Source organism: Plecotus auritus (assembly GCF_963455305.1).
Source record: "Plecotus auritus genome assembly, chromosome: 5".
In the NCBI taxonomy this organism is placed as follows: domain Eukaryota; kingdom Metazoa; phylum Chordata; class Mammalia; order Chiroptera; family Vespertilionidae; genus Plecotus; species Plecotus auritus.
This window is the reverse complement of record NC_137776.1, coordinates 33,624,002-33,635,204: the sequence shown is the minus strand read 5'-3', so window position 1 is coordinate 33,635,204 and position 11,203 is coordinate 33,624,002. Positions and strand designations below refer to the sequence as shown.

Sequence of the window (11,203 nt, the reverse complement as noted above, 5' to 3'; positions counted from 1 at the left end):
TTTACATAATTCCACTTCTCTTCCAGAGAATTAACCGCACCCAAGAAGAACATAAGGGGCGGAGGAGGACCCTAGAATGGCCAGAATGGAGGCAGAGAGTATCCAGAGAGTTGCTTTGAGATGGACAGGTGGACAGACATGGGACAGGCAGAATGGGGACAGAAGAAGCCACTCGGCGCCAGGACCCAGTGGCTGTGCTTATGAGAAGCCCCAGGGAGGGAACAGGGCAATGGGTCCTTTGGGTCCTTGCTTTATCATGATTCTTATCAGATGGGGCTCCAAGGCAGTCTTAAGCTCTCCAATATTGTTTAGGCCAGTCCTGCAGGTCTGGGAGTGCTGGTGCTTTGTAGGGTCCTCTGCTAAGAATACCAAAAGCAGAGGGGGTAGCTAAGGCAGGGCAGAGAAAGCAGAGATTCCAGAAAGGATAGCATTCACCCAAGAAGCTCCAGGCCCTGTGGGTACTGTGGCGAGCCAGGCAGAAGTGGGCTCTGCCTCAGAGCTGAGAGTGTGGTAAAGAGGTCCCACATTAAAAAGCAAGTTGTAGGGGAAGAAGGTAGTGGGTGGATAAATTCAGACTCCCTCTACACCTACCCATTCCTCCCGCCAGTCCACATACCAGGGTCCTGAGGCCCAGGGCCTGTCTGAGGAGGGGCTGCAGGGCAGACTCTCCAGTCCTTTTCTTCCTCTGGTCGAGGTCTTCCTAAGCAGTGGGTACAAGGCCAGTCAAGGTTTGGGGAGGGATGCAGTCTCATCCCTGAGGCCCCCTTCCTGCAGCAGCCTCCATGGAGGCTCTCCCTCCACCAGGGGCTGGGTGAGGGAGGGTTGCAAGGGCAACCAAAATCCCAGATGTCCTGGGGGAAGGGTAGAGAGCTGGGATGGGCCAGGCAGTCCCCTTACTGAAGTCCGCTCTGCGCCTGGCGCTGTAAAGGCACATGCTGCAGCTTTTCCAGGAGTCGTCCTTGGGCGGGCTGTGCTCCAGGCCTGTGGACGCTGATGGGACGGCCCACGCGCCGTCTGCAACCTGAGCCCTTTATCGACGGGCTGGTGGAAAGCCCCGAGTGGGGACACGGGATGGGAGGGACCCCATTCCGGGATTAGCAGGCGCCCTCACTCTTCCCCGTACGCGGTTGGAACTGGAATCCCCGAGCCCGGAGTCCGGGCAAGACCCTCGGGAGTGTGTTCCCACAGCCGTCGTCCCCGCCCCCGAGCTGCCAGAGCTGCCAGGTAGCCTGGATGGAGGCAGGAAGGAGGGGGAAGAGGAGGGCGGGAGGAGGAGGGTGGAGCCGCCGGCGCGCCCCCTCCCTCGGGGCCGGCGGGTGGCGCGGAGCCGCGCGGCGGCAGAGGAGGCGGCGGGCGCAAGGAGAGAACGACCGCCCGCCCGGCTCAGGCTCTGGTCGGGCTGCGGCTCGGGCTTGGGCTCGGGCTCGGGCTCCGGCTCGGGCACGGGCTCAACCCGTTCTGATCCCGCTCGGCCCGGGTGCGCACCTGATGGGTAAGTGGCACTCGGTCTTCTGCTGCCGCGGCCACCAACGCAGCCACCTCCGCCGCCGCGGCGAGCCTCTAGGCTTTGTCTGCGTCCTCGCAGGTCTCTCACCGGCTGCGGCTGCGACTCCCGGGCTCTGCTCTCTGGCTCCGCGGACTGTGCGGCGCGGTGCGGTAGGCTGGGCGTCCAGACCTCGGGGCGCGCGGAGCCGGCTCCTTCCACGCTTGGGGTGAAACTTCGCCCAAGTTTGGGTTCCAAGGAGAACCTGTTGAAGCCGGGAGTAGCCCAGGCGGGACGGGGAGCTGGAGACGGTACTGGGTCCAGGTTCGTAGGACCGTCGGGGGTTCCTCCTCTTTCTGGGCCAGATGGCAGACGACGCTTGAGAAAGGGGCATTCTAGCTATTGAACAGAAGGAGAAGGGGCTGGGGGTCGCCCTGCTGACATCCGAGAGGGCAGTTTGTTTTTTCAACCGCTGTCTCGGACGGACGTCTAATTGCGGGGAGCTGAAGGCGGCTTCAGTGTCCGCATAGACGCTCTCCCGACCGCACCTCCTTTCTCCAGCTTCCGCTTCCCCCTCCCCCACCGGCCTTGGCCGTAGCAGGTCTCGGACAAGAAAGGCTAAGGCAAGAAAAACAGTCTTTTATTGAAGGCCTACTACGTGCCAGGCCCCGTGCCTGGTGCTCCCAGCTTTCCACCTGGGGCCTCCTAAATCTGCGACGGGCATAGGTGTTCAGGGAAAGAGGAGACAGGTCAAAGGATGCATAGGTGGGAAGTGGTGGCCACTCTGAGCCTTCCCCTTCCCTCATTCTCCTTTTGGCGCAGGGAGGCCAGGCGCCAGGTGTGCTCGCTGTTGGGGAGTCGGGTGACCTCCAGCCTCTGGACCCAGGCCTGCACCCCTTCCGTCAGGCCCCAGTGCCTCTCTAAGCCTGCATCTACCCTTCCTGTAGCTGCGGGCTGGGGGGGCCATGCGGAGGCCAGACAGAAGGCCGGTGGCCCGGTGCATCCTGTAGCGGAGATCGCCAAGGGCTGCAGGGTGGCGCCGGCAGCGCCATGGAGGCCCCATATTCAATGACTGCGCACTACGACGAATTCCAGGAGGTCAAGTATGTGAGCCGGTGCGGCACGGGGGGCGCGCGCGGGACCTCGCTGCCCCCTGGCTTCCCATTGGGCGCAGGACGCAGCGCCACCGGGACCCGGGCCGGGCTGCCACGCTGGAACCGGCGCGAGGTGTGCCTGCTGTCGGGGCTGGTGTTCGCCGCCGGCCTTTGCGCCATCCTGGCCGCCATGCTGGCGCTCAAGTACCTGGGACCGGGCGCGGCGGGCAGCGGAGCCTGCTCGGAGGGCTGCCCCGAACGCAAGGCCTTCGCGCGTGCCGCCCGTTTCCTGGCCGCCAACCTGGACACCAGCATAGACCCGTGTCAGGACTTCTATTCCTTCGCGTGTGGTGGCTGGCTACGGCGCCACGCCATCCCCGACGACAAGCTCACTTACGGCACCATCGCGGCCATCGGCGAGCAGAACGAGGAGCGCCTGCAGCGCCTGCTGGCGCGGCCCGGGGGTGGGCCCGGTGGCGCGGCCCAGCGCAAGGTGCGTGCCTTCTTCCGCTCGTGCCTCGACATGCGCGAGATAGAGAGGCTCGGCCCGAGGCCCATGCTTGAGGTCATCGAGGACTGCGGAGGTTGGGACCTGGGTGGCGCCGCCGAGCGACCGGGGTCCTCGGGACACTGGGACCTCAACCGGCTGCTGTACAAGGCGCAGGGCGTGTACAGCGCCGCCGCGCTATTTTCACTCACCGTTAACCTGGACGACAGGAACTCCTCACGCTATGTCATCCGCGTGAGTGTCCCCCGCTTCTCAGGTACCCGCCAGCGGCCCGGAACCCGGGGTGCTGGCCTGCTTCTCATAGAATCTATGGCATAGACCCATCCCAGAGGGGAGGAGAGAAAAGAGGAAGGGAGCGTGCGCTGGCAGAGCACGGGAGGAGGGCGCAAGTAATTTCCCTGGAGTAATTGCGGTGTTTAGCGGAGCCGCGGGAGCTGCAATTTCCCAGCCCTCTTGCAGGCTCCATGAGCACGGAAGGAGGTGTGTGCCCTGGAGCCCTGAGGGGTTGGGGCAGGCCAGATGCTGGGCCCTAACTGTCAATACCTCCTTGCCAGTGCTCCTCACAGGTGGAGAAAGGGAAGGCTTTACAGGAAGTAGGAGTGGGAGTGGGGGTGGGGGTGGGGGTGGGGAGGCGGGGACCTCCCTTCTGTCATCCCCAGGCTAGACCGGTAGAGGTAGGGGCTTCTACGCCCTCTTCTCTGGATAGAGGGAGGGGCTAATGTCTTTGTGTCCCTGGGGTTGTGACAATGGATGTCTTGCTATTTGGGCATTTGAGTGTGAATTCAGTTCTTTTGCTTGAACCTGGCTTGTTGACCTCTGACCTCTGACCACCTCTCTCTCCAGATTGACCAGGATGGGCTCACTCTACCAGAGAGGACCCTGTACTTAGCTCAGGATGAGGACAGTGAGAAGGTGTGGGGGCAATGGGGTGGGGTTGCAGGGAAAGCCTGAAGCTCGGGGAGGAATGGACCAGGGCCTAGCAATGATCCTCACCCATCCTGGTGCAGATCCTGGCAGCTTACCGAGTGTTCATGGAGCGCCTGCTCAGCCTACTGGGTGCCAATGCTGTGGAGCAGAAGGCCCAGGAGATCCTGCAACTGGAGCAGCGGCTGGCCAACGTGAGCAGGGGCACTGCTGTGGTCTGGGGGGAAGGGACCATGGGGCAGGGCTGGGTCAACCTGATCTACATCCACCCCAGATCACAGTGTCAGAGTATGATGACCTCCGTCGAGACGTCAGCTCCATGTACAACAAGGTGACACTGGGACAGCTGCAGAAGATCACTCCCCATGTGAGTGTGGTCTGGCCCTGGTGGGTGGGGGGTGGGGGTGCTGATCCTGAAACTGTTGGGTCATCCCCTCCCCAGGACTCCAGTGTCCTCTTGTGTCTCCCTGACCCCTTCCCTATGCTCTGTGCTCCCTGCCACACCCACACCCACTGCTCCCACCCATGGCCCACAGCTGCAGTGGAAGTGGCTGCTGGACCAGATCTTCCAGGAGGACTTCTCAGAGGACGAGGAGGTGGTGCTGCTGGCCACAGACTACATGCAGCAGGTGTCCCAGCTCATCCGCTCCACACCCCGAAGGTACAACTGCCAATTACCCATCCCAGGCCCTTCCCCTATACCCCAGACCCATCTTCCTGGTGAGCTATGAATACCCACCTCTGTGCAGGAGCCACATGGGGAGGCATGTGAGGAGCACTGGAGTAGAAGTCCTGATCCCTAGGTTCAAGCATGGTTCTCTCACCTACTCTGTGGAGCCCTGAGTAGGGCTGTGAGTTTCCTGAGTTGCAGTTTCCTCATCTGGGGATAGTGAGGCTTGAGTGGGGTCTGGACATCAGAAAGGACACCCTGGGAGAGCCTCCCTGCTCTCTGCCCACCTTGGGGAGGAACAGAGGCCTCTCAAGACCAGCTCTGGGGCACATAGTCACCAGAAGTGCCAACTCTCCCACCCATAGCAAGTCAGAAAATGATGCTGGCCTGTGACCCGTCAGCATCAGGTGCTCTGCTCCATGGCCAGAATGTATCCTGCTGTGTGTGGACCCAGTCCTTTTCCCTGACTAAGCCACTCTAGGTTCTGCCTCCGTGTGCCTGGAATGACCCTCACTCCTGGGGGGTGCTAGGTCCAACCCCAGGCTCAGGAGTATGGGCGGTAGGATGGTGCATTCGGGTGGCCCAAGCATGTGAGCCTATCTGGACACCCAGCTCCTTCACCCGGCCCTCAGGATCCTGCACAACTACCTGGTGTGGCGCGTGGTGGTGGTCCTGAGTGAGCATCTGTCACCACCATTTCGAGAGGCTCTGCATGAGTTGGCACGTGAGATGGAGGGGAGTGACAAGCCCCAGGAGCTGGCCCGTGTCTGCCTGGGCCAGGCCAACCGCCACTTTGGCATGGCTCTTGGTGCCCTCTTTGTACATGAACACTTCTCAGCTGCCAGCAAAGCCAAGGTCAGGCTGCCCTGGGCTTGGGGGTGGGGTTATGAGTGTTGAACTGGGCATGGAGTCGTTGTATGGCCTTGGTCTGAGGATGGGGAGCCCCACACATCCCCCTGCAGCTAGGGGCAGCGGGCTCAGTTTTGGGCTCTGCCCTTTCTGAGGCTATAGGCTGGTTTCACCAGATCTCCTCCCCCAGGAAGCCCACCTGGTCTGTCAGCCAGAGGAGGCCCTCCCCACTAAGCTCCTGCCCATCCTTCTCTGCCATGCTCAGTAGGCATGGTCTTAGGAATGCATGTGATCATTGCTGGGGCAGTTTGCCCCCTTCCAGGCTGGGAGCTTTTTGTCTGAGGTGCAGGGCCTGGATCCCCACCTCCAAGGTCACCCCTTGATGCTCAGTACCAGCCCTGAACTTAGAAAGTGGTGCTGAATGATTAGGTGACCGCTCGTACCAGGTGGTGGGGGCCCAGCTCTAAGCCCTCCTGAGTTGATCCTTGAGCCCTGAGCCCTGACCCTGCAGGTGCAGCAGCTGGTGGAAGATATCAAGTACATCTTGGGCCAGCGCCTGGAGGAGCTGGACTGGATGGATGCTGAGACCAAGGCAGCTGCTCGGGCCAAGGTGAAGTGGGATCCTGTTCCCATTTGTTTGTTCTACATTTATTGAGCACCTATGAGCACCTAGGGCTGGGATAACAAAGGAGACAAAGGTACCTTTTATGGAGTTGTCGTGACTCCGTCTGCTTTTCTCCATCCTTGAACTCCACCTCTAAGCTGGAGCTAGAGCTTTCTCTTTGGTGGGTGGGGGGGGGGGGGCTATCACCTAAAGCCCTGGCCCACTCTCACTGCCTTCTCGACTATAGCTCCAGTACATGATGGTGATGGTCGGCTACCCAGACTTCCTGCTCAAACCCGAGGCTGTGGACAAGGAGTATGAGGTAGGCTTGCCCCCTGGCCTGTTCCTGTCCAGCCTGACCAGCTGGGTTTCTCCAGGCCCCTGTCCAAGACCTCCAGGGAGCCCACCACCACTGCAGAGAAGGAGCCACAGCCAGCCCTCAGCTGATGGACCTCGGGAGGGCATGTGGCCTGCCTGGCGCTCTGCTGGCCCTGCCCCTGGCCTGCCGCTGAGTGCTGCCTTTCCCCTGTGCAGTTTGAAGTCCACGAGAAGACCTACTTCAAGAACATCTTAAACAGCATCCGCTTTAGCATCCAGCTCTCAGTCAAGAAGATCCGGCAGGAGGTGGATAAGTCCACGTGGGTGCCTGGCCCAGAGCTGGGGGCAGGGAAGTGCCATGGAGAGAGGGCACCTTACTAAAGCCGGGAGGCTGGTGGGGCAAACTGCCTCACACCATGCTGGTGCGAGGGGCACAAGGCCTGCACAAGTCGTGGGTGGGGCTATCAGCTTTGGAGATCATTGGAGAGCAGCTTGAGGGAGGCCGGGACATGGCTGTAGGCTGGGCCACCAGAACAGCCTTCAAGAAATTGGCTAGGAGGGTTGTGGAGGAGTGTGGACCCCCCCACAGCTGACCTCAGCCTTCCTCCACAGGTGGCTGCTTCCTCCACAAGCACTCAATGCCTACTATCTACCCAACAAGAACCAGATGGGTAAGGGGCATGTCCTGAAAGGGGCAGGGCTTGGTGGTGGGCAGGTCTCCTACTTACCACACCCTCCCTGTAGTGTTCCCTGCTGGTATCCTGCAGCCCACCCTGTATGACCCTGATTTTCCACAGTGAGTATGGAACCTGGCCTTGTCTGCGAGGTGGGTGGGGACTGCTCAGACTGCTCCAAACCTGGGTGGGTCCAGGAGCCTGACATCTGAAGACCCTGGGTCCTCCTAGTCCTACTTCATCCTTGGTTATTTAGGACATAAATAGTTTTGTTTTTTTTCCTTTTTTTGTAATGCCCCTAGTCTCCCCTTACCTAGTTTGAGATTTCATCAGGTGTTTCAAAAGTGGAGCAACCCTAGTGATGAGGAAAAAGGCATATCCCATGTTGGGTGCCTCCATTTCCCTCCTGCCTCCCTCCAATCTTGCCTCCTCCTCCCTCCACCCCCCCCACCCCCCCACCCCACCCCCGCCGCCAGTTCTGTGAGATGTTATTTCCTAAAAGGCAGGTGCGCAGGTATAACTGGCCCCTTTTACATATCCCACAAGGAAGCTGAGGCAGGAGTGCCCTGGCACCATGCAGACACCACTGGGTCACCTCCTAGCCTGACCAGGGCCTCTGGGGCCTGGGCAGCAGGGAGGCACTTTTAGAACACAGGTGGGGCCTGATGCTGCTGCTGTGGGCCCAGGTCTCTGAACTACGGGGGCATTGGCACCATCATCGGGCATGAGCTGACCCATGGCTACGACGACTGGGGTGAGGCCTGTGGGTTGAGGGGATGGTGGCAGTAGGGGGTAGGGTGGTGATGGGCTGATTAAAACTCCACAAGGCCCCTCTGTCCTCAAAGCCTGGGCTCTGGGAGTGAGGGTCAATCTCAGCTCATCCTGCCTGTTTCCCATAGGGGGACAATATGACCGCGCGGGCAACCTGCTGCACTGGTGGACAGAGGCCTCCTACCGCCGCTTCCTGCGCAAGGCTGAGTGCATCGTCCACCTCTACGACAACTTCACTGTCTACAACCAGCGGGTGAGACCCCCTGACCTCCCTCAGCCCCTGGGGCCCAGCTCGGCACATAACAGGAGTGTGCACACACACGTGTACACAGATGTGCCCGAACAAACCCTGTGCAGGTCCCTGCACACACACCCAAGGGTATATGCACACTCTCACAGACACATAAATGAGCTCACACAGACTCACCAGGGTCACGGGGCACAAAGGGATTGGAGTCCCTCCTAAATCCTCTTGGAAAGGGGAGGACAGGGCAGGGGTAGGGGTGGGCGGGGGCCCAGGGTGCAAGGCCTGAGGAAGGTGAGTGGGCCCCATGCAGCCTCCGGCCTTTTCCTTTCTGCGCAGGTGAATGGAAAGCACACACTTGGCGAGAACATTGCAGATATGGGGGGCCTCAAGCTGGCCTACTACGTGAGCTGCTGGGGCTTGTCCCTCCATCCCTTCGGGGTGGGGTGGGGGCTGATGGGGACTCAACCAGAGATGGAGCACCTCTTTCTCCCTGTTTTGCTGTTCTCTGGCCTCGGAGGTCCTCAACAAAAGGAGGGACTCCCAGGCCCTGCATTCCAAGAGGAGGGAGGGCTGCCTGGAGGGGTGGTACCTACCTGGGGTTAGCCTTCCTGGGAGGGAGCACAGCTTGCAGAGTGTGGAAGGAGGGAGCTGGGGCCTCAATGTGCAGAGCTGGGGCTGGCTGGGTGGAGGGTAAGTCAGGTTGCCCCACTGTGAGCACTGCAGCTCCAGGCACTTGAACCTCCTGAACCCCCAGGCTTATCAGAAGTGGGTGCGGGAGCATGGCCCAGAGCACCCACTGCACCGGCTCAAGTACACACACAACCAGCTCTTCTTCATTGCCTTTGCCCAGGTGGGCCATGTTGGGGTTGGTAGGTGGTTGGGGGTGGGGACAATGGCTCTGTGGGTTCTGATGGGAGTTTAAGGCCTAGTGTGCTGAGGGTGGTGGGAAGGGTGTTTCAGGGCTTGGGCAGTGGACTTCTGGCCTCATCTTCCACTCTCCTCCCCTGCGCCCCCACCCTGGGCCTAGAATTGGTGCATCAAACGGCGGTCACAGTCCATCTACCTGCAGGTGCTGACGGACAAGCATGCACCTGAGCACTACAGGTATGCTGCTGGGTCTCACCTTTCCATGTATCTGGGATGAAAGCAGGTACCTATGGGAAGGGACTGCTGGGGTAAGCTGGGACCCACACTTTATGGTCTCTTCCACCCCAGGGTGCTGGGCAGTGTGTCCCAGTTTGAGGAGTTTGGCCGGGCCTTCCATTGCCCCAAAGATTCGCCCATGAACCCTGCTCACAAGTGCTCTGTGTGGTGAGCCGGCCGCTTCCCACCTACCCGCACGCCCCACTGTCCTGCACGAATTGCCTCCTGCTGGCCACTGGACCTGGCACTGTCCCCAATCTGGGTGCCACCTGCCTTCCCAGTCTCTCCAGGACCTCAGCCCCTGCTGTCCATCACTTCAGGGAGGACTCAGAGCAGGGATAAGGTTGGGCTCTAGGAACGCATGGGGAGAGATGCAGGGGTCCCCAGACTTGACTCTAGTCAGCCAGAGCCCGTGGCCAGGCCGGACTCTCCAGGCCCCACCTCTGCTGTGTTCTTGCTGCTATGTCTGGTCAATAAAGCTGCTGTACTGTCAATTCTGCCTCTGGGAAGGTGGGGCTGGAGGAAGGGTCTCCTCTGGGAGGAGGTTCAGGCTCTTAGCAGCATCGGGACCCTAGGGGCCTTCTTGTCCCCTCCTAGTGACCTTGGTTGAGCTGCCTCTGTCCTGCCTCCCCAGGCTCTTATGTCTTTTTCACCAACAGCCCATTTCCCCCTCCCCCAAGTCCTGCCTAGGCTCCTGCCCAGTTCTGGGGGTGCCCCAGACCAGCCTCGTGGGTACCGGACACCCAGCCCAGTGGTGCCCCACGCCCCAACCCACCCTCTGGCCTAGGATCCTAGCTGGAATTGGAATCCCCAGGCCTAGCCCTCTTGCTTGGGTTCCCCAAGTTCCCCAAATCCACTCAAAACCATTTCTCCTGTCTCCCTGCTGGCTTAGAGGAAGCCTCAGGGTCAGGGGCCTGTGGGTTAGCTTCCAGGGTCACTGCTGTGTGGTGAGAAGTGCAGCAAAGCCTGGATACCTTCCCCCTTACATCTGCGCCCAGCTGGGGGGCCCATTGGGGAATGGGCATGTGAGGGAAGGTGGGCCCAGGAGCCCTGGCAGAGGACATAAGGTTCCTGGCCTGGAGGCTGTCCAGAGCTGGTGCCCAGGATGCTACGTGAGCCTCAGCTGCCAGCTGCTGCCTGGGAGTCTGATGCCCAGTGTGTACCCTGGCTGGGGAGTGCCCACCCTGCTGGTGAGATTGTGTTCGACAGGCATGAGGCTACCTGAGACTTCTCTGCCTGATGGGTCCCCGCTGTGCTCACTCAGTGTCGATGATGTTGCTGTTACCTAGAGCTTGGGACTCCTCGCGCTCCTTTGGGGAGAACAGAGGGAGATCAGTGGGTCAGAGGGAGTGCAAGCCAATGACATCTGGAGGACAAAATCCACTGGTTTCCAAACTGCTTTTCCAGACAGAGCCGAAGAGCATCCTCACTGCCACTCAGTGAGGCAGATAGTGGCAGGGACAGCCCCTTTAACAGAGGGGGAAACTGAGGAGGGTCACGTGCCCTCTCTGAGGCCACACTGCTTGAATCAGCTGATGGGCGTGTCTTGGCTGCCAAGTCCTCAAGCTCTGGGTGTCCATGCCATATTCAGCATCAGCTCTTATCTTAGAAACCTTGTACACAGCACAAACACCGGCCGCTGTGTTGTCTGCCAGGCCCTGTCTGCAGCCACACTAGGGATTAGATTACTCTTCTGGGGTGGAGGAGGTGAGCAAACAGCACAGCAGTCCACTGGGCCTCAGTTTCCCTTTTAAGTGAGGAGCAGGAACAAGTGGTGATGCGGTGAGTCTAGATATGGCCTGGGGTGGCTGTTGAAGGGCTGGCTGCATCCATCCCCAGAGGGCAGGCTCCCTACGTAGTAGGCGTCCCCAGAGCGCAGCTCACCAATGTCAGAAAGCAATCTTCAGCTAAGCATTAA

At 60.3% G+C, this 11,203-nt stretch overlaps 1 protein-coding gene across 4 annotated transcripts; it reads left to right on the top strand.

The window, feature by feature from the left end:
• Positions 1-1,323: 1,323 nt before the first annotated feature.
• On the top strand, positions 1,324-9,777 carry ECEL1 (endothelin converting enzyme like 1). 4 transcript variants are annotated; one of them, XM_080668143.1, is made up of 19 exons: positions 1,324-1,492; positions 1,586-1,807; positions 2,306-3,319; positions 3,929-3,997; positions 4,093-4,203; positions 4,284-4,376; positions 4,546-4,670; positions 5,312-5,534; positions 6,040-6,138; positions 6,380-6,454; positions 6,667-6,770; positions 7,063-7,121; positions 7,195-7,246; positions 7,811-7,878; positions 8,024-8,148; positions 8,479-8,544; positions 8,897-8,992; positions 9,170-9,246; positions 9,358-9,777. In XM_080668143.1, exons 3-19 carry the CDS (start codon positions 2,534-2,536, stop codon positions 9,455-9,457), a joined length of 2,328 nt encoding a protein of 775 aa, XP_080524269.1. In that variant the 5' UTR covers positions 1,324-1,492; positions 1,586-1,807; positions 2,306-2,533; the 3' UTR covers positions 9,458-9,777. The 4 variants fall into 4 exon arrangements, with proteins under 4 accessions (XP_080524269.1, XP_080524270.1, XP_080524268.1 ...); XM_080668144.1 differs by lacking the exon at positions 1,586-1,807 and having other exon boundaries at positions 1,325-1,492; XM_080668142.1 differs by having other exon boundaries at positions 1,337-1,807.
• Positions 9,778-11,203: the final 1,426 nt, after the last annotated feature.

What these genes read in the sequence shown, in the direction of transcription:
- ECEL1 (XM_080668143.1), top strand. Translation starts at nt 2,534, where the DNA reads ATGGAGGCCCCATATTCAATGACTGCGCACTACGACGAATTCCAGGAG. An exon ending in CAGCTGCCAGCAAAGCCAAG is followed by an intron (nt 5,535 to 6,039) that starts GTCAGGCTGCCC and finishes CTGACCCTGCAG; the next exon opens with GTGCAGCAGCTGGTGGAAGA. An exon ending in TATGACCCTGATTTTCCACA is followed by an intron (nt 7,247 to 7,810) that starts GTGAGTATGGAA and finishes CTGTGGGCCCAG; the next exon opens with GTCTCTGAACTACGGGGGCA.